This window comes from Mya arenaria, chromosome 14, assembly GCF_026914265.1.
Source record: "Mya arenaria isolate MELC-2E11 chromosome 14, ASM2691426v1".
Classification (NCBI taxonomy): domain Eukaryota; kingdom Metazoa; phylum Mollusca; class Bivalvia; order Myida; family Myidae; genus Mya; species Mya arenaria.
The window spans coordinates 3,836,272-3,859,930 of NC_069135.1; the positions used below are offsets into that span (position 1 = coordinate 3,836,272).

The window sequence follows — 23,659 nt, forward strand, 5'->3', positions numbered from 1 at the left end:
CACTGGGTGTTGCCTAAAAAGTTTTCTAAATTACGGGCCAAATTAAATAATCAATAATAAAATTGTTAATAAATAAGCTGTTCAATAGAAAAACAATATATTATGAGAGATAAAAAATCACCAACTTTTAAAAATTGAAAGGAAAATTTGCCCTAAAAAATTTTCATTAAATATTTCAAAATGTGATTTATTTATCTGTAATAATATATCGTTTTTGAAAATTAAAAATATTATGAAGGCAAAGCAAAAGCAATCAGTCCATCTCCTCTGAAATTAGGAGACAGTCTGTCAGTCTTTTTTTCATTCTGGTTGGTGTTTGTTTTTCCTTTATGAAACTAGTTAAGTCAGCATTAGTGGACTAAGTGTTTATTTTTGGTTATCAAAACAATTAATTGGTGCGAGACTGAAGACTAAATATAACTGCAATTTGCTTAGTGTTCAGCACCAAATGCCTATCAAATGCATCTATACTAGCCAGTGCACATGTATAAGCTTCTAAATAACGCACTTAATAAAATCAGTTAATGACTTTGATTGAAATATGGCAGTTTATTTCGATACATAATGGAAATGGCAGTTGTAATATGCCTAATGGATTTTTTTCAGAGTTCTTAATAAATAAATCTGAATTTGTTTGGCTATCCCATTTGGGAGACATGAATGCGAGCACTAAATTACGGTCAGGATGTATAAAAATCTGTTGAATGTAATTTTGCTGGTAAAAACAAGTCTTCTATTCACATCAGCATTAATATTCACAACTTGATGCATCTTGTTCCATTGTTGGAATGTTCAGCCTATGCCTTTGCAGTCTTAAATATCTATATACTTTCCATCTGCAAAAGTTATGTATTTATTTACCAGACCAATTTGTCAAAAACGATCAAAAAAAGTTTCCCTCTCATTATTATATAAACTTGTAATACAAATATCCCACAACTATTATGTCATTATACTTTCAAAATCTTATTCTATATATAATCAAAATTATGATAAATGATTGTAGTGATGTAAAGACTGCCTATGTGACATCGCCCTGAACAAGTGAAGTAGGAAATCCTAGCTATAGATGATTAATTACTGTGGTAGGACACGCTACATTTAACTTGAAAAGCGATCCAAGGGTGTTCAAGCCTTACAAGAGTGAAATCTTTCCTCCATTCTTATTTAGTGTTAGTACATTAATAAAATTCGTACCTCCGATGTTAAATAGGGTGTTAGTATACAAGTACATTTAGTTATGAAATTAATTGAGGTTATTTCATGTCTATAAGTTACTCGTGACCTTCAGTAACTGTAAGGTGTAAAAGTAAGGTCAAACTAATAATTCACGATCATTGTTCAGAGGGTTTAACAAATATACAAATATTTACTAAACTTAACATATTTGTTCATTTCCTTACATGGTGAATCTGTCACTTTGAAAAGGTTAAGAATCAGAACTTCATGGACAATTCTGTATAACATTCCTCCCCGGCTTAAACAGATTTCTATTCAATCTTGAGAAACAATATACTTTATACCCATATATCAGCAATTATTCAATTAGTATTTTGTTTTTACAAAAAAGGGCATAGACTTTTTTGCAGTTCTAGATCTCAGAGTTAACTTTCAAATAATTACTATTCTGAGATTCAAAGATTCATGTGTGATCTGCAGTATTTCCAGCATATGAAGTGACCATAAGTCCCCGCCTTTGTTTTTATCTATATCAACTCATCATGAATATTTCAACTTTAAAAGTTAACAACGATGCCGTTAACGTTGTTAACTCAACAATCGGTCCTTTGTTCATAATAATACCGGTAACAAGAATAATAAGTTGAAGATTATTAGTAATTTTGAGAATGCTCTTAATTTCCTACTTGACTGCATTCGGGAATTAGTGTCATACAACAGAAACAAATGTTTTGGTTTTGTTTTATTGATATTAACATGAAGATAACAATAAATAAAGAGTGTACAATAGGACATGAGAACAGAGCTGGACAGTCAGCTCTCACACAAACAACAATAAACATGTACACCAGGCCCCTATTTCCCCCCGAACAATCTGAAGTCTCTTTATTACAGGATCAAGCAAAGCACACTATTTTTCGTGTTAGTATAATATTGTGAAATACTCATCCTGTCAACAGTTTTGAGACATTAAAGGAAAACTTTTTTGCTGGTTTCCAAAAAATAAGTTTGAGTAAGTATGAAATTTAGCTAAATAAAATCAGATACTTAAGCCTCTTACAATTTTTTGAGAAATGGGGCCAGGTACAAAAAAACTAACAGAATTGAAAAACTCCATCTTATCAGTATATATACAAAATTTCCTAAGGAAATAATCAAATTAATTTCTTAAATTCACTTTCATCAACACTGTTATCTTTTACACAAACCTTGCAGATAACTGCAAGGCTTGTTGGCAAATCCAGTCCTACGCTATTCTCTTATCAGAGCAGTATCAAGACTCCACCAAGACATGAACACTTCTCAAATATGAACATGTGTTCATATTGTCATTTTGCATGCAATTCAAATGAGGAAAATCCTATACATCATACACAATCTTAAATAATTTGCATTATATACAAGTCTGTGAAATGAATAAAGAATTATTGAATGAGTTGTTTTCTTTTGGAACATAAGTCTAACGTATACACACACTAAACCTGCACACAACTCTACAAAAGGTATCAAACAAAATTGAACAATAAAGAAAGTAAACTGTATACTATTTGGAAAAAAACTGCAATCATTTTACATGTTATGTAAGCTTGTAATGGAATAAGATGCACCATTCATATACACACATCATTGTAAATGTACATGTTAAACATATCATTGATCTTAAACAAAATTGTTTTTTTTTTCTTAACTAAAAGCCACAAATGCACTGAACACAGTTCTCTGAAATGAAACTCCTTTGAGAGACATTTACCAAGAAACACAGCCTGCTAGTAACCAACAAATGACAGGGTTTTGAACGTTACGTCAGTAAAAATATTGTAAAAAAGATGAGTATGCATGTGTTTAAATTTTTATCCAGGGTTTATTTAGATAAGAATTGCGCTAGGCAGTGACAAAAAAAGCATTTGCCCTATGGAGTCCGAGCATATCTCAAAAATTAAGATTCATATACCCCGGTAAAAACCGAGATAACAATAAAGGTGAACAGTTCAATGATTTCAAATCATTTCTGGATAATGGGTACCTTTAGGAAGCAGAAAACAAAGTGGCTTCCTTAAAACTGTCTGAATTTTTAACGTACATGTATCTTTGTCTTTCTAGCCAACATTTTCTTATTTCAAAAAAAAAGGCATTGATTTATTTGACAAATTAAACATCATTCATACAAACTATACAAAAATATCACAGAGGCTACCAGTCACAATGCAAGGCAATGCAAACGCAGAGTTTCATAACCCAACAAAGGACAATTTTCAGAAAACATTATTAAACAATCCATAATATCAAGGTACTTTCTACCAATGTCTGTTTAGCACTTAAGAATGTAGAGCCCGTAACCACGGTAAAAGCTTTAGCCAGGGTAGATATAGTAATAGAAAAATAAAAAAATTACAAATTAATGAAAGATAGCAATTGCTCTTTAACCTGTATAAGTATTAAGAAGAGGTTGCATACTGCATTTGAACTAGAGAAGAGATTATTTCAAGTACTCTGAATAATTACTTGAAAAAATCAGGGCTTATTGTACATCCTGAAAAATGGCCGAGGGTCAGTTTGAGTATGAGGGATTCATGCCCAAAGCAGGGTCAAGTGGCTAAGACCCATTTTGAAATTGTTTCCATTATCATCCATAGTCCTTTCAAAGTACTTACTACCATGTATGATGCAAATGTCAGAGCAAATAACAAATTATTATTGTTTAACAAATTACAACTGTACTATAGACTAAAGTTAAACGCTCTTCATCCTGACTTGAGGATTAATTCTGAAATTAAAGACCCCTTCAATTTGCTTGCAAACATAACAATATAATTTGTAAAATGAAGATTTGTTTAAATGTACATGAAGAGATACATGTAGAAGCAATTCAATGGGCCAATCGTTCAAAAATTTGTTAAAAAAAAAAGAAAAAAAATGTTGTTATTGTCAGTGTTATTCACTTTCAAATCTTTACTGCTCTGAAAGTTGAATGGATACACTAGTGATCTGCAGTATTTCCAACAAGATTTAAGACCACTCTTTTACTGTCCTCGTTTTATTTTAATCTTTGAGCATATCATAAAATTGTTCACGTTTAAAAGTCAACGATGATGTCATTTATCACATTACTTTAACAAAGTTCTGAACAATTGGCCCATTGCCAAGTTCGTCCTTTAATCCAGTCAGTGGACAATTCATTGTTTATACATGTATCACTTTTTGCTCATCATCTAATATCATAATCATAGCACTATATAATTGGTTTCAAATCAACACTTCCTTGTTACACAGAATAGTCACTCTCACATTATAATAAAAGCACTTAGTGCTCAAAAAGGTGATCGAAAAACAATCTTCATGAGAAGTCATCAGTCGAAGATGTGACTCTCATCATAAAAATATTAAACATATATATTTACCTTATGGTAATTTTCAATATATATAAAAAAAACATGTCTACAATGTACATGTGAACTTGCATTTTCTACTTTTAATACCGTTGTTAATAAAAAATGTACCAAACTTGCTATTTATTTCATCTGTCAACAAAGAACATAATAAGAACATCTTTCTTTTCTGCATTTTTCCTACGTGTTAGTGTTTTACTTTGGAAAGCCACTCTTTACAAATTAACATAAAAAAACTAGCGGTTCACAGATTGTCAACACTCTTGAAAATGAAGCACGTTGCAAATATAGGTGTTGACAGAACCATCATTTTCCAACATGAGTTATGTACATATCATATTTGTCTGCTACGAGTAACACCGTAACTAATGCTGTATGATTATTGAAGACAATAGCCCATCAGAGCGAACCCCAATGCTTGTGGGTTTTTTTAATCAATCAATGATTTGCCAATTACTAAACCTAGGATTATGGACCTTGCTATACTTGTGCATATTGGCTCTGGCAACATGTTATCTGAGTTCCAATTGAATACCTTGAACGGTTTCATGAGTTATGGTCAAGGTTAACGCTTTTGCACACCAGCACCAACAAGGCTAAGACAACATCTTACCTTTTTATTTGACAAAATGACAAGCTTTAAATGCATTGTTATGTTAAAGCAATGTTCTCGGAAGCTGGTTAGTAGTGTTTAACATAGTACATGTATAGAACAATTGCTCTATATTACAAGATGTTCATGCACTTTACTTACAACCCAAACTATTTTGAATAAATTGAAAACACTGTATGGTGTAAGGATTCACTTGTTAATCTGACAGAAAGCATCCATTGTCAGGGGTCAGCAACAAATCAATTAAGCTCAAAATAATAGTTTGTAAAGCAATTTAAATGTTTATTAAGACCAGCTCAAATAGCAATTATGTACATCAATCAATCTTCACTCAACATTTTTGTAGGCCATGTTCTTTGACGAAACTGGACTGCTGACATCATCTTCATTCAACTCCATAGCAAAATAAATCATAATCAATGAAGTGATATACATTTGATATGTTCAAAATGATTCACACTCTTAGTTACCTTCTTTTTTTTTAATAAACACCACATTGCCATTCTTACTTTCTTTCTGAAAGGCCAGAGATAAGGCTTAAGTATATAACATCAGCTCTGAATACAGTTTTTACATATTTCCATGGCCAACTCTTTTCTTATCACAAAGTACCCGGGTACAGTTTGTACAAATATACATATTTAATAAATAAATGCTAGCTAGAATGGAGCGATCATCAATTGCAGTCCATTTCTTCAGAGGCCTTATCGTTGTCGCTGGTAACAGTTGCCGTGGGAGCAGGTCCCGATCGGGCGGGCAGGGTTCCTCGCTTCTGGTACACTAATACGTATGCAGCTTTTGACTGGTGGGGTGAAAGAAATACAATATTTAAGATGATTATAATACAGATGTAATAGGCTATGTAGACACAGCGTGCCATACTATGATAAACCATATAAAATGTAGGCAACATTCAACTGTGGAAACAGACAAAAAGTAGACATCAGAACAGTAACTCATCAAATTGAAGTGACAAGGCTGATCATGTTTTCATCACAGTTGTCACTTCAATTACAAGATATCTTTTTTCTCATTAACTTTTAATGAAGCAGAGCATTTAAAATACCACAAATCATAAAATAAATGCACTTGATTTAAGATTCATAAACATGATGACTGGAATCACTGGAATTGATGAATGCTCCCAATACGCCCATTTTTCTATGAAAGGCAGAAATTCAATGTGCTGGTAGAAGGAAAATGGTTGAAGCTTTATTATGAGAACATTTTATAATGTCATTGCCATCTATCTTAATACCATGTTTCATTGGAATCCCTTTAGAACATTACATGAGGCCCAAACAAGAACCTGTTATGGAAAAATATCAGGTAAGAGGAGATAACTAAATAAATATGCGGGGTTATTATTTTTGGGAACTGAACTTCCTGTCATTGCCATTTTTTATCTACCAAGTTTTAATCACTCAAATACATTCCAAGGCCTTGACAAACACCCAGTAATGAAAAATATCAGGTTGAAGGGAGATAACTAAATATGAAGGATAGGATTGTGATTGTTGTCTGCTGCACTTCCTCTTATTTTCATCCATCTACATTTCATTTCAATCCCTTCAGTACTTTCAAACAAGCACCCATTATCGATTAAATATCAGCTTAAATGGAGATATTAAAGGGCAGATAACTAAAAAGTTATGGAGGGAAGGATTATCATTCTTATGCACTGCACTTCCTCTCATTGCAATTTATCTATATTTGAATGTTCATTGAAATCCTTAAAATGTACTTAATGTAAGATAAATATATAATAAAGATATAGCCCTGAGAAGCACCAATTATGAAAAATGGTTAAGGGGAGTTAATTTAATAAATATGCCCAATAGGATCATGTTTTTGTGCACTGCACTTCTTCTCATTGCCATCAATTTATATACTACGTTTTATATCAATCCAATTATTTGTTTTGAAGTAATTATCCAGACAAGGGTGGGACAGACTAACGGAAGGACAGACAAATTAGCGATTATATGCTCTCCCTTCCAGTGGCATAAAAAATATCAAAATTATAAGATCAAAGATGACATTATGCAATTTTATAACTTAAACACCAGTCCAAAATTTAACTTCAGTGTAATTCTGTAAACCAGCAACTGTACACACCACTGTAGCCTCTGCACTGGCCTCAGAGACACTGGAGTCATCAAAGTAGTACCACTTGTTTTCAACATGGTTCTGGCAGTAAGCTGTGTCTGAAATACACAATATATCATATATATGTCTACGGCAAAGCTTAAATCAATGTTAATGCCTCAGGGTTCATACAGCAAGACAGGCAAAAAATCAAGGAGGTTTCAATGAGATTCCGAGGACCTTTTTTCAATTTTTAAGGACCATATTTAGTAACAAACGATGGAAGTAAGACATTTATTCGAAGACAATCATTAATAGCAAGCTATCAAAATAACTCATATTTGTTACATAGCAAATTTTCAAACAATTAGTTGTCCTTTAAGGGTTTTAACTGGCAGTCTGATTGACATGACGGCTGGGGTGTTGAGGGATGGAAACTGTGTCAATGACTAGAGTAGATTAAGCTGACGGCTTTGGCAGTGATGAAATGGCAATTATGCCTAGGGTACACAAACTCGCTGACAGATTTATCTTATGTTTTACCTACCTCGCATGTGAATTAAGAGCAGACTCACCCATCAAACTGATGTCTATAACTTTAAAACAATGTTTACACCCTGCTTTATGTTTATTTTCGTTATCAGCCAGCCACGGATAGACTACAAGCCAATCTTTATTGAAAACGCAAGACATTTTCACCGGTCTTCTAAAACAAAACTGAAACTGGAAATGGAAATAGACTGAACAGGTGCTCGTATTAATTGTCTAAAATACGTTCAATAGCCGTACCCTTACACGCAACACCAACAGATTGGAATATCAATCAAAACGTCCACACTTTTTTTGTAAAGAAGAACCTTTTCTACTACAGACATTTAGTTCAAAGCCGAACAATGAAATTTCCACAAATACAAGCATTTTTCAAGTAGTTTTCAATGTAAAACAAAACTTGAAGTCGTTTTAAGGAGTTTTCTGCAATATAAGGACTTCAGAAGCCGAAAATACAAGTACTTTTCAATTCTGTGCAAACAACGAGCCTGTATTTCTTCTAGCAATGTCAACTTGTTTGTCTTATATATTAGCAGTTTGTGACACTTTATCACAAAAAATTGTTACAAAAAGACATCAATGACGAACCAGCAAAACAGACATATTTTCAACATTAATATCTGCATTCTCGAGATGAACATCCACATAATCTTTGAACTATAACAATAAATCAAGAGTGCTTATTTCCATTCTTAAGTTTCAATTATGGGCAAAAAAGGAGCTGGGAGTGCAAGATTTATACTGGGGTTAGACACTAACGGAAGTAAATTTACCCCTCAACTTCCATTCCTTAAATGAACTGCCTTTCGACAATTGCGTTTATCAATCCATGATATGTCTTCGGATATGTTCGGATCGCAATTCATCGCATAACAATATACATGTAAACTATTGATCTTTTTATTGTTTGTTTTGTGTCAGAAGGTCCCGTAAAATATAAATCAACATTTTAGAAAGTGTAAATTTATTATATTTTAAATGTGTTGTTGCCATAAGTGTTCCAATTTAACGTTTAAAAGTGATTTCAAGTGGTTGATCTTTTCCTGCGTTATTGTGACTTCATTTGAAAAAATGTTTCTGGTTACAGTCGGGTCATTCTATTTACAGAATGGGTAATGAAGGATTACTGGAATGTTTTCTTATATGAAATGAAGTATTTTTTTAACAATTCTTGAATGAAATAATGATTTATTGATGTAAATATAAGGAATGAATAGCGGGGTTTATGTTATTATCGGGGATATGAACGCAATTGGGCTGGTCAAAGTACGCGTGGAGTCCTTCACACTTTGACCAGCCCAATTGCGTTCATACCCCGATAATAACATCAAACCCGCAATTCATTCCTTAATTGTGACAACTGAATTTAGACTTGGATTCTTTGTTAATGCAAAGGACAACTGCATTTATGTTGCATCCATAGAGTTGATATAAGTTTCGAGAAAGGCGATTCAATATAAGTTTTCTTTATGATACCTTGCACCAACAGTATTGAAGTGCGTTTCTTCTTACAGTAAGTGTCTTACCTGGGACTTTATACTACATGTACTTACAATGTCCTCCTCCAAGCCCGCCATAGTGGTTGACAACCCCAATCAAGTCATACACATACGGCACCTTGTTGCTTGGATCTATCACATACTTGTTCAGGTCATGGTCCCTGCAATCAGAACATAAGATGTGAAATTGGCATTGTATTGCAAAAGTCTTGACTTGCTTGACACCTATACCTAAAGAGCACCACACAATAAAGGTATTATATTGCATGTTTAACGAATCTACATGATTATTGCTATGAATGGAATCAGTGCATTGAATATGTTTCCACTATAACAAAAATCTGACTGACTGATTCCATGTCCCACAAGGAACAATGTATATGTATAAATAAAGTCTGGCTTGTGCTGTGTTGAATCAAAACAAGAGTCTTGTTGAGCGAACAGCATGCTCTTCTATTGTATTTCTGATAAAAAGGGCACAACTTAACAATTATTGAAGTCACGAGTTATGGACACTGCTGTACATGTGGATATTGTCTATTTGTACAGAGATTTATTTGAATATCTTCAACAATCATTATATCTATGGCCAAGGTTAACATTTTTGAAAGCTGCTGACAAGGATGCCAATGCACTAATAATAATATTTAGCATTTTTCTTAACAAATGAGATAAGCTTAAAATAAAAAATATACAAAAACCATCTCAACCAGTGAACAAACAGCCCATTCAATTAATGACCAAAACAAGTAATTTTTACAATAACATTAATTCTTTTTCGAGACAGACCCCCATTCACCCCCTCTATACCTGGCAGGAAACTCTACAAGAGCGTCAATCTTGTCTCTCCAGTAACGGTTGTAGGAGAAGCGTTTCAAGTGAATTATTAGGGTGTCGGGCAGGGACCAAAGATCAAACTTCTTCGTAGCCTGCTGGTGCTTCTTACATTGTGGGCAGTACCTGAGGAAAAAAAACAAGAACTGTTTCACTTGTACTCAAGAAATAATGTGAAAGCTAAACTTATCCCATTTTCTTTAAACTTATTGTTTTGCCTTCTTTAAAAACAAATAATTTATTTCTTATGCATAAAACAAACACCTGGATGAATGGTGAAAAGTCATATTGAGATATTGGCAGAATGAGACACATGAGCATCACAAAGGGTTGCCATTGCTTGACAGAGGTTTAATCAGCCAATGAAGGGCAATAACCCCACAATTACAAACAGGCTAAAGAGCATTTACCATGGGTCATGTTCTCCCAGCTCTTCTGTAGTGGTGAACAGTTCAAGGCAGTCTCCAAGCTGTATCACCTGCTTCTTCTGTGGCTTGTTACGCATGGTATCATGAACTTCAAACGACTCCGCCTCTGAGTCAACATAGAACTTCTCCTTTGCCTGCGGGTGCCAGTCCAGCGAAATGTACATACGACCTGCAAAGATCATCTTGGGTTAAACGTACAATCATTTCTCTTATATTCAACGCTATTTATACAACAATTTTAATCTTGTTCACTTCTGAAAAATCAGGCAAAGGATGTGCTTGAAACATTGCAATCAACAATAGTCACAGACTGTTTAAGTTGAGGATGAAATATTTAACATTTTGAGTTTACATTCCATCAACTTTCTGCAGCACCATACTTTAATCTTTAAAACCAAGCATGACAAAAGGTTAGACATACTGCTCAGTTTAAGAGGTCGTCCATCATCTTTCAGTTTATACTCCATTTCTGCTGTGCCGTAGGAGTTCACCACAGAGAACCTGAACATCTTCGGTGGCTGTTTCACCTTGGGAGCTACTGTCTCCACATTCTGCTCCGTGAAGACGGCGGGCACCTTGCTAGAGATGTCGCTATCCTGGGTGTCCTCGCTGGTTGTGCTCTCTCCGTTACTTATCTCCATACCTGAGTCATCGGAGGAGTCCTTCACTGTGGGTGGAGAATAAATATTTCATCTAATAAATGTATACAAATCACCTCCTTTATACTTTCGGATTTTTGAAAATATTTTAATATCCAGTAACAATTATCAAAATTACTAGAGACAAGTGGTCTGTACCAGTTAATAATTAATATTATCAGACAAATAACGATAAATCATGGCCAATACAAACAATAATCTCCAAAGCAAAATATAATTTTCATGCCACAAATCAAGACTTTTAGACCACTACTTACAAGACCCCCTATTAAATTGAATGTCCTTCTTAATTGCCTGCTGAATGAAACACAAAGAAATAACTAAATAAAACTACACAATACACAAATATACATCAAGTGTTGTAACAAGCCCTGGACTTACATGAAGTTCCATTGCATGTGCCAGAATAAGCCTGGTTGTCTACAGTGGCGGAGTTGTTATCTTCCACCTCTTCGGAGCTCAACTCCTCCCCATTCTCTGTCTCCCACCAGCGTTCCTCCAGGCTTGGCAAATTCACAAACCGCCTGGATTAACACAGGATCAAACTCATTTTTGCAAACTTAAACATACAACCTCCACTAATACTAGAACAATAGCAGGGTTTGAACCAACATCTATTTCTGAGGAATCCTGAAGGGACGCCAATAGTCACATTATTGTGTCCCATTCCCTTCAAAAATTTATGGGTTGTTTTTTTTCTTTGTTTTCTTCCATGTTTTAACCACAGGGGGCAGAATTTTTTTTTTTTTTATTTATTCCAGCCTATATGTATATAAGAATAATTTGTTTCTGCCCCCTGTGGTTTTTACAATGGGATCAAAAATTTCACAAAAAGTATGGCCTACATTTTTTCCATATTTGTAAGTGTTTTACATTGATTACTATATATATATATATACATGCATAGAGAACTTAATAGTGCATGCTTGAAATAATGGAGGAAAATGCTTAGTGTAAGAACAATGGGTTCATCTTAATTTTAACTTGTAAATGTGAGAAGCCTTGAGTTATATTTCCTGTCAAACAATCTGTTTCCTCATCAATCTCATTAAAACCAAGAATAAAGGATACAAAAATTGATGGTACAATAGAATCGTTGAAACTTGTCGATTAAGAGTACCGAACAGGTCTTTTTAGATCTTGAAATAGATATATTTCCAGAGCAAATACAAAAGACTTCAAAGTAATTTTTTTCTACAAACATTTTGTAGATGAAAATAGACTTGCAATAGCAACATCATGCAAAACATTGCCTCCTGTGATGCATTATCTACATATTTTCCATTTGAATGATTTATGATTAAAAAAATAACAGTGACCCTACTGGAAGGCTGACTTTGAGACTCTGGATTCCCAGGTAAGTTAGTGATGAACACTGACACTGCTCAAAATAAGAACAAGCATGCAAGCTTGGACATAGTGTAAAGTGTTTTGGGCTAGTTCAAAATGTGATTATCATATGGCAAAACAGACACGGACAATTTCAGAGCAGGAACATGCTACTAAAAATATATATACATATATATATCAAACTGTTAATATCACACTTACGCAAGCCTAGTGAGGACCCTGTTATAGAGCTCCTCATATGTACAGTTGTGTCTAGGTACTGGTACCAGGATGGGCTGGCTGAACAGCTGGAATGTGCTGTACCCAGAGTTGTACGAGCCCTTTGTCCTGCAACAATTATCAGTATCAAAATATTTAACATTTTTGTTAAAATAAGTGTCAAAGCTCAAACTTTAACTAACAGCGCAGGTTAAAATTATTTGTTTTTGCTAATAAATTAATACTACTGGTAACAACTCAACAGGTTTCTGGCATAATAATATCTCTATCTGAAATAGATGTTATTTTTTACATTGGCCTATGCAGAGCAGTATTTCAACAGCGGACTGCCTCTACCGTACCTTTCTTCCCTCATGTAGACAGGCAGGACAACCATCTCACTGTCATCATGGGTGTTGTTTGGTACCTCGTAGATGAAGATGTCGTCCCGGTCCATAATTTGACTCAAGGATTCATTCATTCCAAATATCTTGTGGAAGCGGTGGTTGTACACATCCGTAACCACCATCTACAATTGCAACTAGAGCTATCAGAGAAATGATGACTCCCCCCTCACACCAGCTTGATACAGGTTGATATTGTTTGACTCGGGCAAATATTGAAGTAATAAGAGCTGTCAAAGAGACAGCCTGCTGAACAATTACACTACTTCTAAGTGTAAGGATATCAAAAATTTGGCAAAACATGGATCTCTGTAAAAGTAGATTTCATGCAAACTCGAAACCAGTAAAAAACAAGAGCCGTCATAAGACAGCGCGCTCGACTACGCCGCTTTGACTTAGAAGTGAATACAATAACGATGTAATATTACCAAGTTTGGTCTCTTTATGTCAAACCTAACTAAAACTAGAACTGTAAGCCAAAGGCTAACGAATACCCCCCAACCCTTCCCTGTCTAGGTTGTTTGCCCTGGCCTTAGTTATGGTATCATTAGAAAGCACAAGGCAATACATTTATTTAGTTTATTTAGAATACCTATTACTGAATCAGGGACTGCCATGGCACTGCAGCAGAGATCACAAAATGGTCACTATAGTATGAAGGTGGACGGGTGAATTTGACAGTCTGCCAACCCAATTTCTGTTTACCCACCCCCACCACCTCCCCCCCACACATGAGTACCAAGGAAATAATACAGGTGCACAAAATCACATATACAAAGGTTCACATCATGGTCATGGATAGCTGAAAGTTTGAGAAAAATATATTGAAAAATGACAAAGGAGTAGGCCACCAAAGCGAATATTGTAACAAATTTAAGGCCTGTATGCACCTAACTTCAGGACTTTTGATGGTCTTTTTAAGGACAAAATCAATTAAAGGTCTTTTTAAGGCCATGCAAACATTCTGATTAATACAGGTGCACCAAATCACATATTCAACAGTTCATATCATGGTCATTGACATCTGAAAGTTTGAAAAAGATTTATAGAAAAAATGAGAAAAAATGACCAAGGATTAGGCTAGACAAAGCTGTATAATTTTTGCCTATTTTAACTTATTCAGGGGCCATAATTGGAGACATGATCATGTGATTCCAACCACAATCACAGGGGCAAATGTTCTCACCATGGCTAAAAGTTTGAAAAAGATTCATTCAAAAATGACGAAGGAGTAGGACGAACAAAACTAATTTTACCCAATTTAACTCATTAAGGGGCCACAACTCCACTCAGGATCATGTGACTCCCACCAAATTCATGGAGGCAAAGGTTTACATCATGGCCATTAATATTTGAAAGTTTGAAAAAGATTTGCTCAATAGCTTCAAAGAAGAATCCTGGACAAAGCTAATTTTGCCCAATTTAACTCATTAAGGGGCCACAACTCCACTCAGGATCATGCGACTCTGACCAAATCCACGGAGGCACAGGTTTACATCATGGTCATTAATATTTGAAAGTTTGAAAAAGATTTGTTCAATAACGACAAAGATGAATCCCGGACAAAAAAAAAACGGACGGACAGACGGACAGACGGACAGACAGACAGACAGACGGACAGACGGACAACCCGATTCCAGTATACCCCCCCCCCCAAACTTTGTTTTGGGGGGTATAATTATTCCATACATAAGGTGACTTTGATGCTGAAGCCCGAACAATGACGCAAGTCATTCAAATAACTTGATTTCCCATTATGAAAATGTGGTTAAGAATATACAAATATGCCTTTCAAAAGAAATAAAAAAAAAAAAAAAAAAAAAAAATCAAGGGCCATAATTTGTATTTAGGGTTGAAATGGAGTTATGTTTCTTGTTGTAAGATGGTCGTAAATAATTTTGAATTTTAATAAGTGCATTGAATGAATGGTATAGAAGCTTTTTTTAATAAAATCCCAATTTGCCCTTAACTTTTACTTGCCTAAAACTTTAAGTCAATCAGGGGCCATAACTTGTATTAATTAAGGATATGGAGTTATGTAAACTCATTGAGTGACGGTCCTGAACAATTGTGTGAAGTATTAAGTCAATTGAATGAAGGGTATAGAAGTTATTAATAAATATCCCAACCTGCCCTAAAACTTTAACCTAAGTTCCATGGACAATCAGAGATTATTAAAGATAATATGGAGTTATCTAACCTCATTATGTGATGGCTCTGAACAACTGTGTAAAGTATTAAGTCAATTGAATGAATGGTATTGGAGTTTTAAGTGAAAATCCCAACTTGCCCTAAAACTTTAACCTGCCCTAAAACTTTAACCTAAGTCAATCAGGGGCCATAACTTGTATTTAGGATAATATGGAGTTATGTAACCTCATTGTGTGATGGTCCTGAACAACTGTGTGAAGTATTAAGTCAATTGGACAAAGGGTATAGAAGTTATTAATAAATATCCCAACCTGCCCTAAAACTTTAACCTAAGTTCCATCGTCAATCAGGGGCCATAATCTGTGTAAAGAATACTATGGAGTTATCTAACCTCATCATGTGATGGCCCTGAACAACTGTGTGAAGTATTAAGTCAATTGAATGAAGGGTATTGGACTTATAAGTGAAAATCCCAACTTGCCCTAAAACTTTAACCGGACGCCGACTCCGATGCCGACGCTGGGGCGAGTAGTATAGCCCACCTATTCTTCGAATAGTCGAGCTAAAAAATAAAGATGCAAAATTTGCATTTTATGCAAGATAGAGTTATCGTACTTGATTGTATACAGTTTCAATGCAATACATCATGTAGTTGCTGATTTATTGACTGATATGTGCTTACATTCAAAACCCTTACCAGAATAAGGAAGGGGCAAAATTTATATTATATTCAAATAAGAGCTATTTTACTTGATTAATTAAGAAAGATGGAAGTTTGAGAGCCATTGTACTAAGTTTCAATGCAATAAATAATGTATTTGCTGAGATTTTGACTTAAATATTGTAACATGCAAAACCTTAACCCGAGTTTCTAAGTCAAATAATAAACAGCCATTTTTTGCATTATACGCAAGAAAAGTTTTTTAACTTGGTTATTTCAGTAGGTTGAGTACTGTTGTATTGTCTTCATGCAAAACATCAAGTATATGCGGAGATATTAACCTATGTGAGATTACAACAGCAAACATATTCATAACTGTGCAAGCTACGTTTTTAAATCCTAAAGAACATTTACAAATTTACATTAACAATTTTAAGAAGGGCGCCAGGCCATATGAGCACCAGCTGCCACATTGTACAGAAATTTTGCCTCCGAAATCTCCTGCTAGCGATTCCGCCCAGAATCCTTACAGACACTAGGTGACATTGCATCAAAGGCCCTTTTTATTCAATACAAGAAATACCAGTACTATATAAATTCAAAAATAATTCTTCTCCACTCGGACAATTTTAAAGTGCACATATATTAAACCTTGTTCAATTATATTTAATGTGGCTTGTATGAACAAGACCATAAAAACACAAAGTTGTTTCCACTACGACTCACAAAGGGATGTACCGGGTAATACCATTTCAAACAAGAGTGGTCACAGACAGCTATATCCCCCGCCTCATGGGGGCATTTTTTGTAACGAAAGCATATCAATGGTAAGGGTAGTTTCTCAGGAACATAAGAAATGCGTAAAATTAAGAAAGGGCAATAACTCTTTCAAAAATGGCCAAATCGCAAAAGCTCGACAATATGTGCTGCGTCACTATATAGTCATCAATCTGTGAAAGTTTGGTAGAAATCGCATGAAAAACGCAAGAGGAGTTGCGAAGAAACCAATTTTAAATGTAAAATAAAGAAAGGGCTATAACTCTTTCAAAAATGGTTGAATCACAAAAGCCAGACATTATGCGATGCGTCACTATATGGTCATCAATCTGTGAAAGTTTGGTAGAAATCGCATGAAAAACATAAGAGGAGTTGCGAAGAAACCAATTTAAAATGTAAAATAACCAAAGGGCAATAACTCTTTCAAAAAAGGTCGAATAGGGAAAGCCTGACAATATGCGCTGCTTCACTTTATGATCATCAATCTGTGAAAGTTTGGTAGAAATCGCATGAAAAACGTAAGAGGAGTTGCGAATAAACCAATTTTAAATGTAAAATAACCTAAGGGCAATAACTCTTTCAAAAAAGGTCGAATAGGAAAAGCCCGACAATATGCGCTGCTTCACTTTATGATCATCAATCTGTGAAAGTTTGGTAGAAATCGCATGAAAAACGTAAGAGGAGTTGCGAAGAAACCAATTTTAGATGTAAAATAAGCAAAGGGCAATAACTCTTTCAAAAATGGTCGAATCGGGAAGCCTGACAATATGCGCTGCTTCACTTTATGATCATCAATCTGTGAAAGTTTGGTAGAAATCGCATGAAAAACAAAAGAGGAGTTGCGAAGAAAGCAATTTTAAAAGTAAAATAAGCAAAGGGCAATAACTCTTTCAAAAATGGTCAAATCAGGAAAGCCCGACAATATGCGCTGCTTCACTTTATGATCATCAATCTGTGAAAGTTTGGTAGAAATTGCATGAGAAATGTAAGAGGAGATGCAAAGAAATGAATGTGGGACGGACGGACGCACACCCCCCCCCCCCCCCCCCCCCCCCCGTACGCACACACGCACAAAATCGCGTCTACCATTACTATATCCCCTTGCCTTTTCAAGGCAGGGGATAACAAGGGAGACAAAAATTGCTTCAAGTACCATACAGGTTACATACACTACCAGATAGAACATACAGAGAGCAAAAAAAATGATGTGGCATACAATTAAATAACAACAACATGCATTTAGAGCTTGGCCAGTATTAATAAAAACATCTTTATTTCATTACCTTACTTGAGTAAACTTTAGTTATGAGACTTCAGATGTTTTACAAATACCATTACTGAACAGTAGTACCGTAAATGACTGGGTATTAGACGCACTTTTTTCCCTCAGATTTTGATGCAAAAAAATGCCTGCGTATAATACCCAGTAACAATTTTTTGAACTTTTTTTCTGAGGTCAATTTCAAGCCGAGAGTTTGTTTAGATTTATGTAGAAAGGGATGTTACTCGCGTCATATTGATCGAGTATATACGGGTTAAAACGGCAGTTGAAGATCGGGATACGGTATATCGTAAGACGTTTATAATTTCAACAAAAATATTTTTCGATTAAAGTTACTGTAATTCACCTAAAAGTTCGGACACTCTAAATATTTGGACACCCATAATTATTTCCCAAAATAATTTTTTTTGCGTACCTAATTTTCGGACACCCAAAGGACATCAATCATAATTTTCATAGTTACCAAGTTTCACAGACGAAGATTATTGATTTTTATCTTTACAATGCCTGGCTAGATTACCTAACCGTATACACCACTGTGACAATTTAATTAGTTACTACCCATCCTAAACGATTTATTGCCTGGTGAAAAGGAAGTGTGATATATTAATTTGAGGATTAAACAAACAACAAGGGCAATCAAGGGATTAAGAAAACATCGACATGGCATGTTTGTGAAACGATCTGCCAATAGCTTTCAAACTTGTACCACACTTATAGACTCTATAAAGCAATAATCGTACAGTTATACATTATAATCCTGCATAGCAATGTCCATGCTCTCCACGAGATCCTCGTGGGTATAACTGTAAGTTATGTGACGTCACACAGCGTGACTCTTTGATCTGAAGCCGATAGAATGTGTTTATTCAGTTCAGTGCATGTATAAAATGGTGTTTTAATTAACTTCATGAAGGATTTACACTTATAGGCGTAATAAATAAGTTTATGACCATTGATTACTACGGATAAATTAATAAGTGGTATAAAGCAAACATGAAGAAAAAAGGCAGGTTAAACAAACATGGAAATAAAATGTAAAAATGATAATTTTCTATGTATTCGGAGAGCGAAAAAAATAATTAATTTATGGTGTCCGAACTCTTGTGAATTACGGTATTCAATATTATTTTGAATAATAAATTAAATTAAACAATAATCAAACTTACATATAAAAAAGCAAAGATGGGCACTGTCAAAATATTTTTGCATAACATAACTTTTCGTTCTCGACAGTATGGTTTTAAAGATAACCATCGCCATTTTCACGAAAACAATTTTTTTTGGCACTGTCAACAAACATGTTGGCTGAAAATGCCGGACGATTTTGACATTTTTTCTATGCGTCTTTTAACCAAAAACATAGATTAAAAGTTTTTTTCTCGGATTTTTCACATTTTTTTTTCCCTGCGTCTAATACCCCCTATCATCTTATACCCAGTCATTTACGGTAACTTACAAACTGTTTGTCCACATTGACATGTTGAGAGAGAGCGGCACACATATCATGGACAAACCCCATCTTTGCCACTGTCAACTTGAACTGGAAAAGTAATAGGAAATTGTTAAGAAACATAAACAAATAATTAAGTTTGTATCATATATATTTCAATCGACTCCAAATGAGAGAAATACCTAAGTGGCTCTCTTTTTAAAGTGTTAGTTTAAAACAACTTATTTAAGGTTTGAAAACAGCTTTAAACATTTAATATCAGCAATGCAGAAGAAAAAATGACATTATAAGTTCTGTTTTAAAATAATGCCTGCCATCTTCTCCCACCTGTTCAGGTTTTTTCCGTGGGTCTAGGGGTACCCAGAACACCTCTAGCTGTCGTTCTTTCTTGACAGGGAGGGGCAACGAGAGGTAGCAGAAGGGGTCGAAGGTCACAGAGATCTTGGAGCACTCCGGACACTGCACGGTTGACTTGAGGAGGCCGTGAAAAAGGTCTGTGATGATGGAATCGTTACGCTTCAGGTAGTTATCCCAAGCCTCCTGTGCCACAACCTGGTGAAAAAAACACCTATGAGAAATGAACATTATAAATAATTACACAAAACCAGTTGTTTTTTTATTAAAAAAGAGATAATGGCACTGCTTCAAACTGCTCTCTTTAAATACAGTCAGAATCTCTTTGATGCTTTATTTAAGTTTCTAATCCCAGCCATCTCAGTTTTATCAAAATAACATGTGCAATATCTTTCAAATCTTTGATCTGCTGTTAATTTTAACCAGGTTTCCATTCGACCAGATCAAATATTTTTCAGTCAATTTTCTGTTTTGTTCTCAAAGAAAACATCACATTATAGCTTCACTGTATAGCTCCTAATCAAATAATTAGAATCACTAAAGGATTCCCCACCCACCTCATCGGGCCTATTCTCTGCATCATTGAGCTCGACATAAGGCTTCTTCTTGATACGGTTGAGGTCTTCATGCAGCCCATCCAGGAGGAAGGCCATCAGTTCCTGGGAGTCCTGTTGCTGGTAGCCGGAGAACTGGGGCGCAAACCTACCCACTGCATACTGTAAATACATAAGCAGGATAAATACAGGATCTTTTCAATACATGCAGATAGCACACAAATGAGCTATGTGTGCTACAAAGAATTCATACCTTGCCGTATATATATTCATCAGGGTATCTAAAATTTAAAACTTACAATATGCGTCTGGACTGATTTTGACCAAAGCTGACTTATTTCACTCACAGAAAATGGCTAAAAGACTGTCCAAAATGTTCATTTTTTTATAATTTAGGAATGGCTAAGTCGGTAAAATATGTAGAAATTGCAGTAAACAAACCTTGTTTACCTTTCACACATCCCCAAATTCCCCTAATAAACATGTCAAGATAACCATCAGACCAACTGCTTTATTCTGCTTCAATGATTACTCGATATCTGTTAAATGGCAGACACTTATAATCGACAGGCCAGGACCCATGGGAATTCAAAATTTTAGAAGCCCTGATAATCATTAGTATCATCTACAGAAAACAGCCAAAATGGTTATTACTTATGGTTCAATTAAGACAGTGGATGTTTTTCTTCTATTTTAGTATATCATTGCAAACCTTGAAATTCCTAGGCACTGTGAAACTATTGTTGCCAGACCATATAGTGTCGATGAGCTCGGCGTAAGAGCGGGCTATCTCCCCATGCATACCAAGAGGATTATCCTCATTAACCTCGTTGGCCCACTTTCCCGAGCGGAAATACTCAGTTAGGTGTGGTACATTACTCATACACTGAAAATAGAAGGGACATTGGTACTCATGAGCAGAAGGATTCATATTGTCGTAAGTCGCTGTGACATTTATTGGCTACCAGTTTACATAGTACAGGTGGTTGTGTTTTAATAATATATTCATAACAATTGATGATTTTGCATTTTCACTTTAAATGTTTAGACTATATTTAAAATTAAATTCTGAACAAATGCCAGTTTGTTTATAAGTGGAAATCAAGATCAAAAACTTTTAAATTTGAAAGCCATTTTCTTGACTTAATTTACACCAAATAAACCTGCAACTAAATATTCATAAAGCAGTTCACACACTTGACCCAAGCTTATTACCTGTAATGCTGAGTTCATGAAGCAAGTGTTTCCTATGTTGGAGAGCCCACACAGCCCTGGGGTGACACTCTTCTGTTGTCGATTGTAGAAGCCCCCTCCCTCATTACTGTCACCACCGTAGGTATTTCCTGACCTAAGTAGCCAATAGGGTGTAATATGAGATTACCAAATGCATGATCATAAATTATTGATAGAACCTTTCACCATTGAAATTCTGAAGCAAATGATGGATTCAATTGATTTTTGTGTTGAAAATTAAAATTTCACTGAAACCCTTTTGAAGGATTTAAATAATGTTTTTCTTCAATTGTTGATTAGACTGGTTCTGTATAAATGCCTTATTTCAATATATGTGTGTAAATAACTATCCATGAAATTTATTAAGTCTTACAAAAACAAGAGTAAGAGCTCCAAGGATCAAAAGCTTGTGTTGTTTTTTTCATTGTAAAAGCTAAAAAATCGAAAACTGAAAAATCTCGAAAATAATCAGGGAAGAGTTATGGACCTTGCTGTATATATGTGTATTTCTCCCACCTCAGATAAGTAGATCCAATAATTTAACCATGCTAGATATTCTTGTCTTGCCCACGGGCGAAGATAAAATGCCCGTATGGAACTCCTTTTTAACGGTCGTCACATTATAATTACCTCCCTTGTTGAAGACTGTCGTCTGTAGCAATATCGAAACCTTTTCTTGTGGCAATATTTAGAACGCCAATTAATTATTTCTAGCTTCAAATGTCACAATAAAACAGTTTTCACGCACATTTCAAGAAATAATGCGTCACTCTCCTCCAAACTATTTAAAGATCGAATTGACTGTTAACATAACCCGAATCAATGTGCACATATCCATGACAACCACGTGCTATCGCATGTCCATACGCAATTATTTTCACTAAGCACAAAAGAGTTCCAGCAAAAAAATACATTTTTATTTAATTTTGTTTAACTGAGGTGGGAGAAAAGGCATCTACCATAGCCTCTTGTGTAAGATAGTTTCATCCCGACCCTCGCGCACCCTACGCTTGGGTCGGAATGAACCTATCTTACACTCTTGGCAATGGAAGATACTTATAATCTTCACTGGCACTAGGTTCCATGTGAATATCTCTATCGGTTTTTGAGCTATGGCCAAGGTTCAAGTCGCTGTGCAGGCTCAAAACTATGACCAACCTGGACAGCTTAGTTTGTAAAAATGCTATAATTAACATTTCATGCAACATTAATGACAATACATCTCAAGGGCAATTGAAACAATGTTAACAATAAAGTTGAATTAACTGTATGAGACCTGCCCATCTGCTTCACATTTATTAATTACCAAAACATCTACACACTAATTAGAAACTGAAGCCACATTAATTAATCCTTATGTTGACGTAAATGCTGAAGGCCATTTGTTTCAGACAGACAATTGTCACTTGCAAAGTAGAAAACACCTTTATGAGTAGTACAGATGTATCATTCAAGAAGATACTGTAGGTGTCCACACTCACTAGTTTCAGATTCTCCATACTTTAAGAACAATGTCACTATATGCATTCATTTTTATTTTATTTTTGCTTCATTGACATTAATAATCCAGATAGATGTCGATGTTGATGAAAATGCCAGAGTACATGTATCTTTGAAAGTAGTACTAAATAACTAACATGAGATGATTTCCCTATCCAACCAGCTATCAAAAGAGGGTAAAGGGAAGGGAGCCCTAGACTTATATTTTTTGGAAAAAACTTATGTTCAAAATCCTTGTAGGAGAATTATATTGTAGGATGTTGTTACTTCAGAACTTGGTGGTAAAATATGCATGAATGAATTATTATTTTTAATAGAAGAGAATATGTATTTAAATGGACTGCTTTTTCTCCCACCTCAGATAAGTAGATCCATTAATTTAACCATGCTAAAAATTCTTATGCCCACGGACGAAGATAAAATGCCTGTATGGAACTTCTTTTAATGGTCACCACATTGTAATTACCTCCCTTGTTGAAGACTGTTGTCTGTAGCGCATCATGGAAA

At 34.9% G+C, this 23,659-nt stretch overlaps 1 protein-coding gene and 1 non-coding gene across 2 annotated transcripts in view; both read right to left on the minus strand.

Annotated features, from left to right (window-relative positions):
* Positions 1 to 1,904: 1,904 nt before the first annotated feature.
* The window catches only part of LOC128217175 (ubiquitin carboxyl-terminal hydrolase 4-like), a 32,509-nt gene continuing 10,754 nt past the window's right edge, over positions 1,905 to 23,659 (minus strand). Inside the window, exons 7-20 of the mRNA XM_052924118.1 lie at positions 21,635 to 21,767; positions 21,132 to 21,305; positions 20,423 to 20,581; positions 19,839 to 20,063; positions 19,518 to 19,601; positions 13,146 to 13,312; positions 12,787 to 12,912; positions 11,617 to 11,759; positions 10,998 to 11,243; positions 10,559 to 10,745; positions 10,125 to 10,274; positions 9,369 to 9,475; positions 7,297 to 7,385; positions 1,905 to 5,980 (exon numbers count right to left, since the gene is read on the minus strand). Of these exons, the coding sequence (XP_052780078.1) occupies positions 5,855 to 5,980; positions 7,297 to 7,385; positions 9,369 to 9,475; positions 10,125 to 10,274; positions 10,559 to 10,745; positions 10,998 to 11,243; positions 11,617 to 11,759; positions 12,787 to 12,912; positions 13,146 to 13,312; positions 19,518 to 19,601; positions 19,839 to 20,063; positions 20,423 to 20,581; positions 21,132 to 21,305; positions 21,635 to 21,767 (2,116 nt within the window). The 3' untranslated portion in view covers positions 1,905 to 5,854. The remainder of the gene's footprint in view (positions 5,981 to 7,296; positions 7,386 to 9,368; positions 9,476 to 10,124; positions 10,275 to 10,558; positions 10,746 to 10,997; positions 11,244 to 11,616; positions 11,760 to 12,786; positions 12,913 to 13,145; positions 13,313 to 19,517; positions 19,602 to 19,838; positions 20,064 to 20,422; positions 20,582 to 21,131; positions 21,306 to 21,634; positions 21,768 to 23,659) is intronic.
* LOC128218626 (U11 spliceosomal RNA) lies at positions 16,437 to 16,564 on the minus strand. Its single transcript, XR_008258413.1, has one exon. It is a non-coding gene; the product is annotated as a U11 spliceosomal RNA (small nuclear RNA).